Source organism: Eptesicus fuscus, chromosome 7 (genome assembly GCF_027574615.1).
Source record: "Eptesicus fuscus isolate TK198812 chromosome 7, DD_ASM_mEF_20220401, whole genome shotgun sequence".
In the NCBI taxonomy this organism is placed as follows: Eukaryota; Metazoa; Chordata; class Mammalia; order Chiroptera; family Vespertilionidae; genus Eptesicus; species Eptesicus fuscus.
This window is the reverse complement of record NC_072479.1, coordinates 41,831,550-41,851,683: the sequence shown is the minus strand read 5'-3', so window position 1 is coordinate 41,851,683 and position 20,134 is coordinate 41,831,550. Positions and strand designations below refer to the sequence as shown.

At 36.8% G+C, this 20,134-nt stretch overlaps 1 protein-coding gene across 9 annotated transcripts in view; it reads left to right on the top strand.

Annotated features, from left to right (window-relative positions):
• The window catches only part of CNOT2 (CCR4-NOT transcription complex subunit 2), a 120,833-nt gene that overhangs the window by 10,809 nt on the left and 89,890 nt on the right, over positions 1–20,134 (top strand). For 5 of the 9 annotated variants that reach the window (XM_054718851.1, XM_054718846.1, XM_054718845.1 and 2 more), the window contains exon 2: positions 5,074–5,094. The exons of 3 other annotated variants lie outside the window; for them this stretch is intronic. In XM_054718851.1, coding sequence (XP_054574826.1) covers positions 5,074–5,094 — 21 coding nt within the window. Of the gene's footprint in view, positions 1–5,073; positions 5,095–12,355; positions 12,432–20,134 lie in introns of all 9 variants that reach the window. One more of the 9 variants, XM_054718849.1, reaches the window with a different exon arrangement.

Here is a 20,134-nt window from a genome sequence, read left to right as displayed (position 1 = left end):
TTATTTACATTTGAGTATATGGTCATTTTTAATGAAGAAATACTATATTATTTTGGAAAGACTACCATACTTGGATTCAGAAGATGGTTTTTAGTTTAGACTCCATGAATTTATTTAGCTATGTCCCTGGGCATATCTCTATCTATCTATCTATCTATCTACCTACCTATCTATAATAGAGGAATATGCAAATTAGCCAAGACACCGTAACGTCACGACCAAACAGCAGGGACCTGAGGCTGCATGGCGCCTGGGTGGGGCGAGGGACCTCAGGCTGCGCCCCCCGCCTCATGGGGCTTGATGGGGGACCTCAGGCTGTGCTCCTCGCCCCGGTGCTGGGCCAGGAGACCTCAGACCATGCCCAGCGGGGCTTGACTGGGGACTCAGGCTGCGCCCCACCCAGCAGGGCTTGATGGGGGACCTCAGGCCGCGCCCCCTGCCAGGTGGGACTTGACGGAGACCTCAGGCCACGCCACCCGCCCAGCGGGGCTTGACAGGGGACCTCAGCCTACGCTCTGCGGCACTGGGGCTGGGGGACCCTCCCCACCCGGCGCTGGGCTTGGGGACCTGAGGCTGCGCCCCCCGCCTGGAGGGGCTTGATGGGGGTGGGGCCAGCCAGGTCTGGGTCTCACCCAATGGGGGTGGGACCGGCCAGGTCTGGGTCTCCTGCGTTTTTGAAGTGCATGCGGATGGTGGGCGGGGACTTAACTCTAGGTCCCGAGGCGTGCCCCAGACTCTGACAGGAGGGAGATTTTCATATACATTTTACTAATTTTCTTTCATCTCTAACACTTCTATTATAGAGAAAGGGCAAATAGCAACATTAAAATATTTCCTCTAATTAGTTCCCTTTTAATATGCATGAATTTCGTGCACCTGGCCACTAGTCTGTTAATATTGAAGAACCTCAGCTTTTTAGTCATTTATACCTCATAGTGTTCCTGATGATTATTGAAGTAATGAAAGTAAAAGTGCTTGGTTAACTGTAAAGTATGTGAGAGTGTTATGGTGATGCTGCCTTATTATTAGTGGTTGTAATGAAGCTAGTAATTTCTTAAGTTGTGTGATTCATTTATTCACTTTTTACCTTGTGCTGCTGCTGCATTTATGTGGTTTGCCCTTTATTAAATTAAATATCTGGCTTATTGGATTTGGGGGAGGGGTGAATGTGAAGAGGGAGAAAATGATTCTGCTATGTTCATCAGAATAGGCCAATTGATATTGGATATTTTTGCTTGCTGAAGTCCTGATATTTTCTGTGTGTAAACATATATATAGATAGGTATAGCAGGAAGTTGGCCTCATCTTCATTCTGTCATTAGGTTGAAAGATTGTAAATATTCCTTGGGTTCTTCCAATTTTTTGTAGTGGTATTTGTGTGCTTTCTCTTTATCATGGTTAGCCAGACATTTTTGGTGACATCATTCCTGTTTTTCCTTACAAATGAAATTAATTTGTAATTTATAATTAGAGCACTGAGAATGCCAGTGCAATAGTTTGAAACTATTATTTGTTCTTTGTGTATGTAATGTGAATAACTTTTACTGTTTTTTCCCCCTCTCTTAAATCTCTTAACTCATGCTTACTGAACCTTTTGAAGCTTTAAAGTAAATACCATATTAGGAAAGCAGACTAGTACTAAGTAGCTGCAGTAGCAAAGTAAGGAAAGTGAATCACAGAGCGATAAATTTGGAAAATGATTGTTGTACATTGAAAGAACCCTTGTAAAATCTAGTTATTGATAAGTGCTTGTGAAGTCTGCTGATTAATCTCATATTATTAAAAATCTGCTTTCACATAAAATACTTTTTTCTTCTAAAAACATACTAAAACTCTAGAAACTGGAATTGTGCTACCCTGAATCCTCAGGTGGTTCCTCCATTTTTTTCATATCAACTAAGGCAAATAATTTAAAATATAATAAAGACAACTCATAGCTAAAACTTATTTATAAAACTTACATTTATAATATAAAACTTGTAACTTCTAGGAAATCTGCATATCCTGGTCAAGATATGCCCCTTTGTAATTTTTGATGGTTTTAATAATGATTGTCAAGCTCAGGTGTCAAATGTGATTTATGTTCATTATGTTGACTGTTTCTAGGAAAAAGATATTTTTAACACATTTGGAAAAGGCTTAATAAAGGCTTTTTGCTGAAATTAACTAGAGAATTCATTCTTCAGAATAGTCTACATTCTAAATTGTATAGTTAAATGGCTTTTATTTTTAATTGCATATGCTAAAATCTTAAGCCATGGCAAAGATACTATTTTCGCTTGTACAAAATTGACTGTCGGCTTTAACACTATTTCAGAAATAGTTTATCTTTATTTCTGATATGTCAATTAGCACAGAAAAAGAAGTTAAGTTCCTTTGACTTATAACATTATTCAATTTTATTCTTCATTCCATCACTGGATCATATATATAGGGACCAAATCAGTCTTGCTCACTGATGTGTATTTGAAGCCTCATATAGGGACTGGCAAGTATTTGTTGAATGTATGAAAGGTTATTTTCCAAAGCTTTTAATATTTACTTGCTTTTCTCTTATACCAAGGCTGTGCCAATTTACATTTTCACCAGTTATGTGTGAGTTGTCTTTTTCATTTTATTGTCAATGACACTGATTACAGTTGTGTGAAAAAAAAGTCCTGAATTTTGAAGCTGTTTGTATTTTTTGTTTTTCTGAAGAGTGAATATTTTTTATTATTTTGTGTTCTATGTGTTTTCTGTTTATATCCTTTATTTTCAACAAAAATAAGAATAAGAATAAAATGACAGTTACCCTTATTCTGATCCCCTCTCAAATCATTCCGTTTCTTGGCGGGGGGAGGGGAGAAGGGAGTAAGTATTTAATATCACACAAATATGAAGTGAGGTTAACATAAAGAAGTACTACACTAAAATGGAGCATAAAGCAGGTCAGACTGGATAAAATAATGTAAATGGTTAAGAGGATTTTTGCCTAATCTATTTTACTGTATCAATACTAAAAATGTAGCCAAGATGTTAGGTTAAATGTTAAATTGGATTTATTTTTTTACCATTTTCTTAAGCATATGCTATCTGAAGGGCTTCAGTTTGATATTCATGGATGAATTTGTAAAGAATAAGTTGTTTGCTAAGGGGGGGTAGGCAAAATAATGTTAAAGTACTGTATTAGGTACTTTCTATATGTTATTTATTCATTCATTTGGCAATTATTTAACGTCTATGTACCAGGTACTGTTCTAAGAGAACATAGAGTGTACAGAGTAAAAAATAAAAGATGGTATGGCAGATAGTGGTTAAGGGTATAGAGAAAAGAGACCAAGGGAGTATGAAGTATATACACCAAGCATATTAAACTCAAAGGCTAAGACGAGCCAAATAAACGAGGTTTATGTGGGCCGCAAAAAAAACAAAAGCTTCAATTTTCATAGAAATGTAAGTTTATTTCAATAGAGACATGCTGAATACAAAGGGCTGAAATAAATGAGTAATTGTTAACATAAAATAATAGAACATTTTATTTTATATATTTTATTGATTTTTTACAGAGAGGAAGGGAGAGGGAGAGAGAATTAGAAACATTGATGAGAGAGAAACATGAATCAGCTGCCTCCTGCACACCCCCTACTGGGGATGTGCCCACAACCAAGGTACATGTCCTTGACCGGAATCGAACCTGGGACCCTTGAGTCTGCAGGCTGACGCTCTATCCACTGAGCCAAACCCATTAGGGCTAATAGAACATTTTAATAAAGATTAATATTTTTTCTTGGACATTAACTTACCAGACACTGAATAACTACACAAATTAATAAGCGTAACACAAATAAATCTATTTCTTGTTCTCCGAAAGTGAAATATTTCCTGTTGTGCATACCAAACATGTCAGTCCAAGGCTAATGATGTGGCAATCGGCTGCTAAAATATTCACTGCTAGTATTAGTGGAGAGAAATGCTGCGCCTGTGCTTAAGGCACGTAAGGGAAATGAATGCAACACAATTATAGTAATCAGTCATTAACTAATGTAGTTCGTTATTAATAATTATGTATAACAAGATATTGAAAAATTAAGGTATGAAATATTTATTAAAACTTTTCTTACATACCATTATATTGGCTGGGCCACAAAATATTCGTTGTGGCCCACGGGCCACGAATTTGACATGCTTGATATACACAGTGTGGCAAAAGTAGGTTTATAGTTATTCATATATAAAATAATACAATAATTAATAAATACTAATACAAGAATAAACTGTGTTTCACATTCTCACTTAAGCCTACTTTTGCCCCACCCTGTATATGGGATACAGATTTAAATTGGCTGGTCATGGAATTTCTCCTCTAGAAGGTGATTGTGACTGTGTTGAAGCAGCAATTCTGTGCATATCCAGGAGAAACGGGTTCCAGGAAGGGAAGACAACCAAGAGCAAATGTCATGAGAGAGGGTGTCATAGGATTTGCTATCCTATGATTGGAAAATCGCAAGGAAGTCTTTGTGGCTGGAGTGAAATGGAAAGAAGGGGAGATAGGTATAGAAAAGGTAGGGAGCCATAGGCAAGTCAGGAAAGATTTTGAAGCCATCATAAGGACTCTGGCTTTTGCTCCTGGTAAAGTAATCTCATATATACTCTTCACTCTACAGCAGGGGTCCTCAAACTTTTTAAACGTGGGGTCAGTTCACTGTCCCTCAGACAGTTGGAGGGCCGGACTATAGTTTAAAAAAAACTATGAACAAATTTCTGTGCACACTGCACATATCTTATTTTGAAGTAAAAAAACAAAACGGCGAAAACACCCGCATGTGGCCCATGGGCCGTAGTTTGAGGACGCCTGCTCTACAGAGTTAGCCAAATTTTTCCCATTTTAATAAGTGTTCCGTAGAATAACTTGTACAAATAACTTCTCCAAGGTCATATAGCTAATGAGTGGCAGAACTAAGATTTTTTTTTAGGTCTTTGACTTAATAGCTTGTGATTTTGTGTGTGTATTTTTTTTTTTTTCGTTACACTATCATTCTTGCTCAAGCATACTTCTAGAGACTTTTACTTCTTTTTTTTCTTTCCTTAAACCAGGATCCATAGTGTGGAGCCAGGGTGAGTTCATTCACTTGTGTATGACGGGGGAAAAGGCTCAGAAAACAATTACCTCAGAAAAAAATAGCAAGATTCGTTCAGATATTTTATATTATACTAGTGTCCCAGTGCATGGATTCATGCACATTGAAAGGAAATTAATTAGAAGAAATATTTTAATATCCCTATTCACATCTTGCTAATGAAAAGAAAATAGGATTCTACCGTGTATCCTATCTTACCTACTCCAGGACTTCTGTGAGGATCAACTGAGATGAGGCACAGGAAAAGGCTTCACAGACATTTGGTTAAAGTGTGAAATGTTTGCACCTGGCTATAAAGCAAGTTGTGTTCCTGGGCTGAAGAAACTCCAAGGAGCCTAGTCACTAGGGAGAGGAAGCCGGGCATTGCTATGTGATGGCATTACCTGGCGCCCAAAGCTACCGTTTCTGGGCTGAGCTGGGCTCTGGGCTGCATTTTGTGCCATGGGGTCTTGGCAGCGTTGGCTGCAATTTGGTGGGGTATCGCTCTGGGGTGGTGGCAGGCAGGGCCTGTGTCCCACTTGGGGGAACCTGAGTGTTGGTTTGTTGTTGCAGGTCCGTGGTGCCATTTATTTTTAAATAGCCAGTGTGTGTCATGGCAGCTCCTGCATTGAGCGTCTGCCCCTGGTGGTCATAGTTACCAGTTGGACTGACTGACACTTAGCCATATATATATATATAATGTTTTTAAACATGATAGTTTTGACCCACTGGTTGATTTTATGGCCCAGTATTAGAGTCCATAGTTTGAAAATGACTGCACTATGTTTCTTTTGCAATGCCAGAAGTCCCCAGATTTATCAATTGTTCTGAATTATGATAATAAGAGTGGCTGCTTTCTTTACTTAAAAAAATCCTTATATATGTAGGACTAGTTCTTTAGTTGAGAAGATACAATTAAATTACCAGATTATAAAGAGTATATACATAACATTTTCAAGTTCATATATGATTTAAATTCCTTGCAGAAAAACTACAACTTAGTAAGGAAACTTTAATTTGGTAGTAAGAGGGCAGGGCAGTGGTTGTCTACATGGTTTGAATACCCCTTCAGACAACGATGTAAATTTTGTTTTAAATTATCATACTTATTTTAAAGAATTTAAACAGAAGAGAATAGTCTGTCACAGGGATTGGCAAACTATGACTGCAGGCCAAATTTGGCCTGCCATCTTCTTTGGTAAATAAAGTTTTGCTGAAATACAGTCACATCTCACCTGTTTATATATTGCCTGTGGCTTCTCTTGTGCTATAATGCAGAATTGGTTAGTAACAACAGAGACTGGCCTGCAAAGCCTAAAAATATTTACTATCTGGTTGGCCCTCTATAGAAAAAGTTTGCCAACTCCTGGTCTATTACATGTATCTACATATTTGCCATTTTTGATATTTTTTATTCTTGAAATGCTAAGTTTTCTACTGGCATTATTTTCCTTTGTCCAGAGCAATTTCCTTTAGAACAAGTCTGCTCATGATGAATTATTTTAGTTTCCTTTCATCTGAAAATTTATTTATTTCACCTTCATTTTTTTAAAGAATTAAACTTTTTTTTTTAATTCTTATAAATTTTAGAGAGAGTAGAAGGGATGAGGTAAGGGGGAGAGAGACAAACAGACATCATTTTGTTGTTTTACTTATTTATGCATTCATTGATTGATTCTTGTATATGTCCTGACCGAATGTTGAATGCACAACCTTGGCATATCAAGACCAATCAACTGAGCTACCTGGCCTGTGTGATTTCACATCCATCCATCCATCCATCCATCCATCCATCCATCCATCTGTCTTGATTTTAGAGGGTGAGGAAGAGAGAGAGAGAGAGAGAGAGAGCGCGCGCGAAAGAGCGAAAGAAACATCGATGAGTTGCCTCTAGTACCATGTTGACCAGGGATCAAACCCACAGCCTGGGCATGTGTCCTCACCATAATTGAACCAGCGACCTTTTGGTGCATGGGACGATGCTCTACAGAGTCAAACCGACCAAGGCCACCTTCATTTTTGAAGGCTACTTTTGTTCCATCTAGAATTCTGAGATGACAGTTCTTTTCTTGGTAGCATCTAGCTAGGTTTGAGTAGTAGCAACAACTTTTTTTTTTTCTTTTTTCGTTTCAACAACTTTCTTTATGCTGTTCACAGACTCTTCAGTTTTTCACAGTCCCTGCTTTATGTTTCCTTGACATTGATACCAACTGTTATTTGAAACCAACACCTTACTATTGCACTTCTTATCGTAGATCAGGAGGAAAATAAAATTTTCACTTTACCCATGTCTCTCTATAAAGTGGAAAAAAACAGATGAAGTGCATGTTTTAGGAAAAATGGGAGAGACTGCTTATTTTAATAACATTGGGAATATTCAGATGTTTGGAATGTTTCTATGGGTTCAGTATGCAAAGAAAGTCTCACCTATTTGTTTTCTCACTAGTCTTTTTCAGCATTTGAATTGGCATGTCATGCTATAGAATTCATTTTCAGAATGCTTTAACACCTCACCCATCCTTTTCTTTTTTCAAATTAGCTCTTTTTGTATAATTTATTTCTTTCCCTAATAACCTTTTGCCATCTATTTGTAGAGTTGTCTTTGTCATGTCCTACTTTCTTTTATAGCCAAATCATATCTAAGTTGATTTAGCTTTGTATTATGAGCCAAAAAACTTGGATTCTGTTTTCTCTGGTTCTTTCACTACTAAGCTGTGTGAGTGACCTTGAACAAGGCACTTGCTTCCACCAGACCACAATGTGATCTGAGGCTTTTTCCAGTTCTTGAAAGTACTGTGCTTTGTGACCCTCTACAAACAACCTCCTAACCCCGTGCTCGGCAAACTGCGGCTCGCGAGCCACATGCGGCTCTTTGGCCCCTTGAGTGTGGCTCTTCCACAAAATACCACGGCCTGGGCGAGTCTATTTTGAAGAAGTGGCATTAGAAGAAGTTTAAGTTTAAAAAATTTGGCTCTCAAAAGAAATTTCAGTCGTTGTACTGTTTTTTTAAAAATATATTTTATTGATTTTTTACAGAGAGGAAGGGAGAGGGATAGAGAGCTAGAAACATCGATGAGAGAGAAACATCGACCAGCTGCCTCCTGCACCCCCCCCCCCCCCACGGGGGATGTGCCCGCAACCAATGTACATGCCCTTGACCGGAATCGAACCTGGGACCTTTCAGTCCGCAGACCGACGCTCTATCCACTGAGCCAAACCGGCTAGGGCCAGCTGTGTGTTTCATATGGGCATTTTTCATTGATTCACCTTTATTTACTACCTGGTATACAGTAGAGCTCATTAAGTATTTTTGGAAGGAATTTTAAAAGTATATTAGCATCAAGGGTCTTAGGCTGTTTTAATTCTGAATAATTATTTCAAAATCTCTGGTGAATTTCTCTTTGAAATAATTTGTCTAGTTAATATTTCTTACAAGTATATTCAACTATCCCTTATAAGTAGCAAAGTGTTGTAGTTATCCTTAATATGCACATAATAAAGTAGAATTTGGCTGTTACACAAATAAAGCAAATGGTACATTTTGTCTGTATTGTGTGAACATTGTGAACTGTGGAATTTTGTCAATATTCTCAACTCACTAGCAGTAAAACAATACATACTGGGTTATAGTTTCTTATATTCTCTTTGCCACTTGACTGGAGTTTAAATTAAATAGACTCATACTTGTTTGACTCTAGGTTTATTCTCATTTTAATTTAATTTTTTTTCCTAGAATCATATGTCCTAAGTTTTTATAGGACTTATTAGCTGCCCCTTTGCCCACTGTAGACAAATATATATTTGTTTTAGACAGAATCTATTATATATACAGAAGTGTGTTTGTGACTAATGTTTTTAACAAACCTCCATTTAAATGACATATTCTTTCAAACCATTGCTATCAAATCCTGTAGTCCAGAGTATTCTGAGCACTTATAGCTAGTGAATAATTCTAGTTTACTCTTTCTTTTACCTTTCCCCTATCAGGTTAGTTATATGCCCACGAATCTATTGTTTTCACACATGTTAACATGATTTTTAGAAATATGAGTGTAGAAAGAACTTTTAATAAAAGCTTTGGAATGACTTTACATAAAGTGCTTTAAAAATTACTAAAGGTTTAGTTTTGGATAAGCCTAAAGGTTTAGGAAACTTTTAGTTCAACTGACTAAACAGTAAAGAATATTTATTTTTTCACATATCTGGAGGAATGGCAGTTTTTGTGTTGGTTAATGCAGCAGCTAAGTGATTAGTACAGAGCCAAATTCTAGCTCTCATCCTGGTTACAAGATGGCTATGCAGAGGGAAAGAGGGACTTCTTCCCCTCTTCCCCCCTTTTTCTAAATCCTTACCACCAGTTTTCCCCTCATGTCTCACTAACCAGAATTGGTTCAAATGCCATTTCATAAACCAGTTACTGACAAGGGTGGGTGTGTGTGTGTGTGTCTGTGTGTGTGTGTGTGTGTGTGTGTCAGCGTTATCATTTTGGCTTGGATCAGCATTTCCCCTTAATTCATGTGGGAAAGGTTGAACATCTGGACAACTGTGGTGGTCACAAGGAAGGACTATTAGGGAGTCATCTAGGAGTGTCTGCTATACTGAGACAATTATTTAAAAATAAAACATTTGTAAAAATTCAGAAAGTTTGTGTTACTTAAACCCCTTCCTTTTAAGATCTTGTTCAACTTAAACCATATCAATACTAGAAATCTTAAAAGATACATCATTGATGTGATTTATATAAAAAGATCATGTAAAAACCCAGTAATCTTAGTAATCTTAAACTCAAAGAAAAGGACTGGTCCTGCATTAAAATATCAAGGGGAGTAAATGCACATTATATTTTAAAAGTATGTATTTTTGGGGAAAATATTTGCAAAGGCCATCTTTTAATAAAAATTAACCTTCTAGCCCTAACCTGTTTGGCTCAGTGGATAGAGCATCAGCCTGTGGACTGAAGGGTCCCAGGTTCCAAGGGCATGTACCTTGGTTGCAGGCACATCCCCAGTAGGGGGTGTGCAGGAGGCAGCTGATTGATGTTTCTCTTTCATCGATGTTTCTAACTCTATCCCTCTCCCTTCCTCTCTGTAAAAAATCAATAAAAATATTTTTTTAAAAAAATTAACCTTCTAAAGTAAAAATAAACCTGAGTATTGATCTTGTTCTTCTAACCATACAAGATGCTTCTGGTGCGGTCCTTTTAAGGAAAATGATGTTTTTATAAAATTAAAGTTAATAAGGGATTTAGTATATTTTATGTGGTTCATTTATTCAACAAAGAGTATATATTATGTGATACTATTTTAGGTACTGAAATTAATAGTGATAAGCAGAATAGACATGGTTCCTCTTTCTCAGGGCTTACATTCTAAGTCAGGGGAGACAGATAAACAAATGAGGACAAAATTCAAATAGTGAGTTTTCAGGGAAGACCTCTCTGAAGACAGATAGTTAAGCAGAAAAGTTAATGTCAAGAAACTGCCTAGCATTTGAGATTCGGGGGAACATCTTTGAAAAGGAGCAGCAACTGTAAAGACTCTTAAGTTGAAAACTGACTTGATGTGTTTGAGAATCACAAAAGAAAGCCATTGTGGCAAGCAAATGGTAAGATATGCCCTTACTATTTTTCTTACCCATCATCATAATCACTACTTTGTCTATACCCTTAATAGCACTGCCTATCTCATGCTTAAGTTTACTGCAAGCTTTGGTTAAATCCACCTCTGCTTAACACTGCTTTCCTTAAGCTACATGAGCTGGAAAAGAGTACAGCAATGAACATTGATCTCAAGTGGGCCCTTATTGCTAGTTGGCACTATTTCCTCTGTTCTCTCCTACTTTCAGCTAATGACCTAATTTCTTATTATTTTAATAAGAAAATAGGAACAACCAGATGAGTACTTCCATACTTATGAAAGTTCTAGATATATCTACCTACTTAAGTCTATACTCATTTACTGTCTCTCTGTTTCCATTGATATGTCCTTTTGCCTAAGACCATTCTCTCTCATAAATTTCATCCACATCTGCTCAAAGTAATTCTTCACCCTCTATCTTGTGTCATCAGCTTTCTCCTTTATGCTATAAGTTCTCTGATCTTGAAAGGCTTCCTTCACCCCCTCACCCCCACATTTTCCTTCAGCTGTTCCCCATTTTCCTCCTATTATAAAGGCAAAACTCCTTGAAAAAAAAAAGATCTTTATATTTTGTCTCTAGTTTTTCTATTCCTATTCTTTTGTCAACCCAATCCAGTAAGTGCGTTTATTTCTACATTCCACACACACACAAAAATTACTTTTAAGATTAACAAGTGGCTTCTGTAATGTTAGATTCAAAAATTCTTATTTTTATCAACAGCATTTGAAACAGTTTCAGTATTCTTTGAACCACTTTCCCCCATAAACTTTCAAGATGTTTACCACATTGTCTTTGGTTTTCATCTCCCTCACTGGCTCCTTCTCTATTTCCTTTTGCTTGTTGCATCTAATCTTTCTGACTCCTAGATGTCAAAATGGCTTGGTACCTAGACTAAATTGTCTGTTACATAGTTCTTATAGGAAGGAATAGAAGAAGGGAGACCAATTAGGGGAGAAATAATTGAGGATTGATTGAAGGTGCTGGTAATAAAGATATAGAAAGTGGACTTCTGAAGAAACTTTGAAGCCCCCTTCTGAAAGAATTGTGTATAAATAAGATACACTGACTTTATTTCTATGACTTGGATAGATACAAAAACCTTGATTGACAATGTAATCTGCCAGCCTTAAAACTAAACAAAACAATGTATCAAAACAATGTTTGCCTTGTGACACAATGCCTGTTTTTTCTCTGCTTAGGTTTTAAAGCTGTCTTGAAAGGATATTGTGGTCACTCTACATCCTGATCAGGTTCTTTCTGAACTTTGAATTTCTAGCTGATTAATGTCTGTACGTGTCTCCCCTTTGCTATTTTTTTTCCTTTTGATAGCAGAGTAGTGAGACATTTAAGCGGAAGTACTTAGCTGGAATTTCTTGAAATGACTTCATTTTTCATAAAGCCATAATTGACATGATAAATATTATATGTACATATGATATGTATGATATATGTGAAATATCTAGCATGCCAGTATATGAGAGAGAGCAAAATATATGGCTAAGACTGGATTCAGGTCACATGGATATGAGTTCAAATTTTGGCGCTGTTAATTCTAACTTACTAGTTCTTAACCTTGTATAATTTTCTTATTCTCAAAGTTTGTTTTCTCATCTTTAAAAAAGGGATAGAACCCTAGCTGGTTTGGCTCAGTGGATAGAGCATCGGACTGCAGACTGAAGGGTCCTGGATTCGATTCTGGTAAGGGCACATGCCCGGTTTGTGGGCTCCATCCCCAGTAGGGGTTATGCAGAAGGCAGCCAATCAATGATTCTCTCTCATCATTGATGTTTCTGTCTCCCTCTTCCTTCCTCTCTGAAATCAGTAAAAATATATTTTTTTAAAAAGGGATAGTAATATCTACCTTATAGAATTATTGTGAACAGTAAAAGAAACAAGGTAAAGAGTTTAGTACACAGTGCCCAATACTTGGCAAATGATAGTTATTACTACATTTCTAGGAAGAAATGTTGAGCATGGGCATATTTTAAAACCTAAGTATTGAACATTAGAGGAACTTTTTATTAGAAATTTCTTACGAAGAAGTTTTACTGTAATATTTGCACCTACTTTTTAATATTTTCCACTTCTGAACTTACAATGTATGTATTTCAACAATAGAGATCTTGTGCTTAAAAACCACTTTAAATATTAATATTTAAGGCCTAGCATTATTTCTCAGGTAGAGTGAAGAAAAGGCAAGGAAAGGGCATATTGGCATACATAAGACATCAATTTATAAGTTTACAGTGTTTCTTTATGCTCACTACTTAATGCTGAGGTGAAAACATTTTTGGAATTGTACTTTCCTGTATAGGCTGAACCTTGGAAGTTACACATTAGAATCATTGAGAGCATTTTAAAAAGCATCTGGTGAACTGGTTGTATCCTTGACCAGTTAATTAAAGTAGGGGCAATGAAGGGGAAGCAATATTTAAAAAACACAAGCTGATTTTGATAAGCATCCTGTGATAAAAATGATGTAAATTCTTTAGCCTATTTGTATCCTCGATAGCTATGTCTATTGTCTCATCTCTGTGTTAGTGCCTTAGACAGGACAGTCATGTGCCAGTGCTTTGCAGAGCATCTCTGGCCATTCCCATGTCCATCATGTAACATGTACCAGTTGTCCTTTTGTCTTTCACAAAAACTAAACTTTGAGGGATTGGGAAAATGTCCATTTAGTTAGTGCTCACTGACTATTATGTTGTCTGCTTCAAATGATAGCTATAATTATTCTTTTCTGCTTTTTACTTAAACTTTATTTTAATAGTCTCTTAGGAAAACTGTAAAAATAATTAATTTTGAGATAAAAATGTATTTTAATATATAATTGACTTAAATTCATGTTAAGAGCATCTTTTTAATTTTTATAAGAAGCCACATTAGTTTTCCCCCATCACATGGCTATCATTTCTTCTGAGGTAATTTGATAAGCATAATCAGTCATGCATTTGGTGAGTCTAAGCAGTTTATAGTCAGCTTTTAATATTATCTTATTGGTAGAACCAATAACTTATAGAAATTATTATGAGAAGAAATAATACCTATAAAAATTGTTAGTATTAGAGTTGCAGTTTTCAGATTTCTGGTTCACATGTGGTATGTTCAGTTGCTGATATAAAATAATATTTGATGACCATTTGTAAGGCAGAATGAGAAGGGAGTTGTTACATATTTTAAGGAGTTTTACTTATAGATCACAATTTGCAGTTTCCTTTGCTGAATTAATAGAACCAGTATGTCCCTTCCACAGTAGAATGTGATGCTAATATGACTTGGTCTTATTTTAGAGGTACTGCTTTGGCAATAGCTACTTCAGTCTTTGGTAACACTTGTGAATTTTTAACTAATTGTAATGAAAGGCTCTAAAACATTTCATTAATTTTAATACTTTCTTTAGCTTTAAACTTGCAGAAAATTGGTACTAATGATTTGGCCATTTACATTCAGATTGGTCACATCTGGTAGTCTGTTCTGATTAAATTAAGCAACTTTATTTAAATGAGATTTTATATATATTATAAATCTAGTTCACAAACTTACTTGATTATAGCCATAAGCCAGACTATGCAGATATTATTTTCATATGAAGAAATTGAATCACACAGACGTTAAGCAATTTGCATAAACTTGTGTTGGCAGCTGGAAGACTAGAAGGATACCCATTGTCTTTATATTGGACCCCAATTTTATTGAAGATAATGAGCTTTGTTCAGATATTTTTGAACTTTTGTCATTTAAGTTCAGTAGCATTCTATTGTATTTCATTTTATTTAGGACTTTTAAGACTATTAAGATGTTGGACCTTTTAGACAAATTTTCTACTTATAGTGAATTCTATCTATAAGGTGCCTAGAATCCTCCTTGAAATATTTGTGAGAGAGCTACACAGATATATTAGAAGTAATGCTACCACTACAGAAAATAGAAGAAACACAAAATTAAGTTAAACATTAAATTATGACAACCAGAGAGTAAATTGATTTCAAGAGAATAGGATTGATTTATTTTTATTTTTAAATATAGGCAACTTTTCATTTTACATGTTAATTATAGATCCATAAAGCCTGTATTATTAAAGCATTCAGAAAAACTATTTTTAGTTAATGTGGCAATTTTTCCAGGATAAGTTTGGTATGGAACTGAAATTGTTGTTTGTTTTTTAATATTTTATTGAATTTATTGGGGTGGCATTGATTTTGGAAATGAAATTCTTTTTTAAAAATATGTTTTTTTTGATTTCAGAGAGGAAGGAGAGGGAGAGAGATAGAAACATCAGTGATGAGAGAGAATCATTGATAGGCTGCCTCCTGCACACACCCTAATAGGGATCAAGCCCACAACCCAGGCATGTGCCCTAATAAGGAATCGAACCTTGACCTGGTTCATGGGTTGACACTCAACCACTGAGCCACACTGGGCGGAAATTAAATTTGTTTCTTTTCATTCTGTCTGCCCATGCTTCTTTCTTGCATGTACCTTAAATTATCAGCACAGAATTTTGAAAACATTTTATCTATGTGATCAAACCAAAAATTAGTTCAAAAAATCAGTTCATAACATTTTTGTAATTATAATCTACCTATTAAGAAAAAGTTGCATGACATAGTTCTGGAATTTGAGAAACCCTATGATTTTAAAGATAATGGCTAAGTACATTTACTTAGCTTTTACTGAGCGCCATTGAAATTGGTCACATATGGTGGTCAGTTCTAATTAAGAACCAAATTGGAATATGTTGTTCTCTTTCTATTGTCTCTCTCATCAATAAACATATCCTCGGGAGAAGCTTAAAAATAATAAAGAAAAGAAAAACCTGTTCAACTGTCTTAATCTGTCCAAATTCCCAGTGTAGCTTAAAGTTGAGTCTGAAAATGACTACTAAATTATAAATATTTTAGATACCATTCCCAAACTCCAAAATATTTGGGCAGTGTTGTAAGTAGTATTGAGTAATAAAGTGGGAGAAAAAAACATGGGGGCGGGGGAATCAGCTGTAATTGTTCACTTTTTATAAGTGAATTACCTTGACAGAATATTTAAAATATAAAATTATCAAAATATATTATTTTTCCATAAAATATAAAATGCAAACAGCTTGCATTTTAAAAATTCATCTAAATCCTTCTAGTTTACAGAGTAGGAAACTGAGGCCAGAGAGAAGAAATTAAACTAATAGTTATATGTTTTTGTCTGATGATGTGACACCCAAAATTTAATAGGATTTGGAGAATAAAGTTAATAATTATTTCCCCTTTCCAATGAAGTATTTTCTAGAGATTTTACTCATGATCAGCTGATTTCTTGTTTTGATAAATCTTTCTGAATGGAGAAAAATTGGAGTTCACATATTATTTAGTAGGCCAGGTAATATATGTTTAATTTTTATTAGACTCTGACTTAGGGAAACATCCGGATGAATAAGCCTGCTTGTTGTTTTTTTCTTACCCTAAGATTTGGTTTATATTTTCCCCCTTATTGGCTTCTTGGATTTTAAGCTGATAGCATGACTAAATCTATTTTAAGGGTTTTCAACACAGAAAAGGAAGTATAAAATGTTTATTCTTTACCATTTATACTGATGCACTCAGAAGTTTATTTTAAAAGTGTTCTCAATTTGAAATTATTGCTCATGAGTAGACACTATTGATGCATATGTTACATAAATTACTTTGCATTCTTGAAATTTAATTGTTAGTCTGTTAAAAAGATTAAAGACAAATTTAACTTAATTGTTTGAAAATATTCAAAAAATTGGAGCTTTTTCAAAATAAGCTTTGTTTACAATGTAAAAAAAATCTTTAAAATACCCTTTTATCAAACTTCTTTAAAATATAATTTCAACATACCTGTTAATCATCTAACATTTTATCAACTTTTTATTTTCAAGTGACATCAGTGAAATTATCTATTCTGTAACAGTCTGAATGATTTACAATCTATTTAAAGTGCTTTGTAATTGAGAGCTAGCTGTTACCAGTAGAGATGTCTCTCTAATCTAGTACCACATGCAATCATGCTCTGCATAATGATGTTTCAGTCAGCTACAGATTGCGTAGACTATGGTGGCCCCATCCTATGTAATAAAAGGCTAATATGCAAATCAACCAAACAACAGAATGACCGGACGCTATGACGCACACTGACCATCAGGGAGCAGACACTCAACGCAGGAGTTGCCCCCTGGTGGTCAGTACACTCCCACAGAGGGAGCACCACTCAGTCAGAAGCCGGGCTCAGGGCTGGCGAGTGTAGCGGTGGCAGTGCTATGGATGTCCAACTGACGGACATCCCCTGAGGGCTCCCGGACTGGGAGAGGGTGCAGGCCAGGCTGAGGGGGCCCCCCCCCCACACACACTCCCAGAGCATGAATTTCGTGCACTGGACCTCTAGTAGGATTATAATGGAGCTGAAAAATTCCTATCACTTAGCAACATTGTAGCTGCCCTAATGTCCTAGCACAGTGCATTACTCAGTGTTTGTGGTGATGTTGATGTAAACAGACCTGCTGTGGTCAGTCATATAAAAGTATAGCACATACAATTATGTATAGTACATACTATTTGATAATAAGTTATTATGCTACTGGCTTATGTATTTACTAAACTATACTTTTTATTGTTATTTTAGAGTGTACTCTTTCTACTTACCAAAAAGTATACTGTAAAACAGTATGTTTGTTGTGTTATGCCAGCAGCATAAAATACACTGAGTGGCCAGATTATTATGATCTCTAAATGCATAATAATCTGGCCACTCAGTGTACTTCTCTTGAGTACCTCATTTGTTTGATATCAAAGATACTATAAATCATGCACCTGATCAGTTTTCCCCTTTGCACTGGCTGATAGAAAGCTCGGGGCAAATAGGTGGTTGATCTCCAGCAAAAGTCTAGAAGACTTTTGGTACCCATTTTGAGATACAAATACACTGAGTGGCCAGCTTATTATGCGTTCAGAGATCATAATAATCTGGCCACTCAGTGTATATCTAGTGTTTATGTCATCTCTTGATTGTATCTTTTTCTCTTGGGCTTGATTTAATCTCATGTTGTTTTATACAGTGACATGCCATACAGGCCTGTAGCCTAGGAGCAATAAGCTATACCATAAAGCTAGGTATATAGTAGACTTTGCCATCTAAGATTGTGTAAGTGCAATCGATGGTGTTCCTACAAAGATAATTGCCTAACAATACATTTCTAAGAATGTATCCCGTCATTAAGAGGTGCATGACTAATTCATTCTAGCCTTCCTCCTAGCTTATCTGTAACTTCTCTCTTGGACTGGGAGAATCCTAGTTGGCACCAAGCACCATCCATTTTACTTATTCTCTTCAGTATGTATGCATAGCAGTTTCAGAATTATTAACCCATAGCCTGTGAGGAATTACTTTGCCAACTAGAATACAGTGTTTATGTAGAGTTCCTTTTTTCCTCTTAATAGTTAACAGTCAAAACACCCTTTTCCAAAATTGCTTAGGTCAGCACTAGTTTCATACCTCCTTCAGGGGGGCTATGCAGTTCTGTATTTCTAACCTTTGGTTGATTTTTATAATTTGCATACATTTAAGTTTACTCTTTTTTCTTTAATATATTTTATTGATTTCTTTACAGAGAGGAAGGGAGAGAGATAGAGTTAGAAACATCGATCAGCTGCCTCCTGCACACCCCCTACTGGGGATTTGCCCGCAACCAAGGTACATGCCCTTGACTGGGATCAAACCTGGGACCTTTCAGTCCACAGGCTGACGCTCTATCCACTGAGCCAAACTGGTTTCGGCTAAGTTTACTCTTTATGTTTTGAAGTTCTGTGGATTTTTATACATGCATAGCATCATACCCACCACTCTAATGCCATATGGGATAGTTCCATCTCCTTAAAAGTTTTCCTGTGTATCCTCTTTTTCTTTTTGTCTTTATTTTGGGGTTTATTGATCACAAATAATGGACTACAATAGAAATCCAAAAGAGAATGATAAAATATTATCCTATATGATAAAAGGCTAATATGAAAATTGACTGAATGGCGGAACGATCGGTCGCTATGACACGCACTGAAGACCAGGGGGCAGATGCTCAACACAGGATGGCTTCCAGACTGCGAGAGGGCGTAGGCCAGGCAGAGGAACTTCCCCTGAGTGCCCAAATTTCGTGCACCGGGCCTCTAGTCCTATATAATAAAAGCCTAATATGCTAAGTGTCCGGTTGGCTGTCAACCAATCGAAGTGTAATATGCAAATGATATGCTAAGGCTGCTCAACCGCTTGCTATGACGTGCACTAACCACCAGGTGGCAGATGCTCCGACCAGTAGGTTAGCTTGCTGCTAGGGTCTGGCCGATTGGGACTGAGTGAGACTGGCCAGACATGCCCTGGAGCCTTATCGTGGTCCCTTCCTGGCTGGCCAACCTCCCACGTCCCTCCCCGGCCCTGATCGTGCACTAGTGGGGTCCCTTGGCCTGGCCTGCGCCCTCTTGCAATCTGGGACTTCCCCCTCCCCCACCCAGGGATGTTGGAGAGCCGGTTTTGACCTGATCCCACAGGCCAGGCCAAGGGACCCCACCAGTGCACTTATAGTGTAATTATAAGTGGAAATGTATAAGGATTCACTTGTAAAGCACCCATATTTATTAGACCACCTTTTCCATTTAAAATGTAACTTTTGGTAATAAACAAAAGTAGCAGTGTGGAAAAGTAGTAAATCCTAACAACAACAATAATTGTAACTTTAAGGACATTTTGCAATACGAACATTCATATACTTCAACCTTTATAATATAACTAGTAGCCTGTTGCAGGAAGATTCCTGCAATAGGGCTTCCTGCTGTGCTCTCCCCTGCCCCACCTGCTTCCCTTCCTTCTCCCCCAGCCCCGCCTGTTTGCCTCCCTTCTCCCCGCCCCGCCTGCTTGCCTCTCCACAGCTTCACTCCCTTCTGCGACGCTTGGCTTCTTTCTACGCTGTCTTGATATGCAAATTACCGCCATCTTAGTTGGGTTAATTTGCATACCCTGATTGGCTGGTGGGCGTGGCTTGGGTGTAGCGAAGGTGGGGTCATTTTGCATATTACTCTTTTATTAGGTAGGACTAGGATCAGCAAATGATGCCATTGGCCAAATTCTGCCTGCTACCTGCTTTTGGAAATAAAGTTTTATTGGAACATAGCCACATCGTTTCTGTATTTTTAATGGCTGTTTTTGCACTATAATAGCATAGTTGAGTGATTTTGATAGACTCTATGGCCTGCAAAGCCTAAAAAGTATTTACTATCTGGACCTATAAAGAAGAAATTTGACAACTTCTGTGTAATAAAAGAGCAAAAATATGCCTAGTGTTTATTTAACCATCTCTATGAAAGCGATGGCAGATTGTACTTTACAGTGAAGACTAAACATGTTTTAAA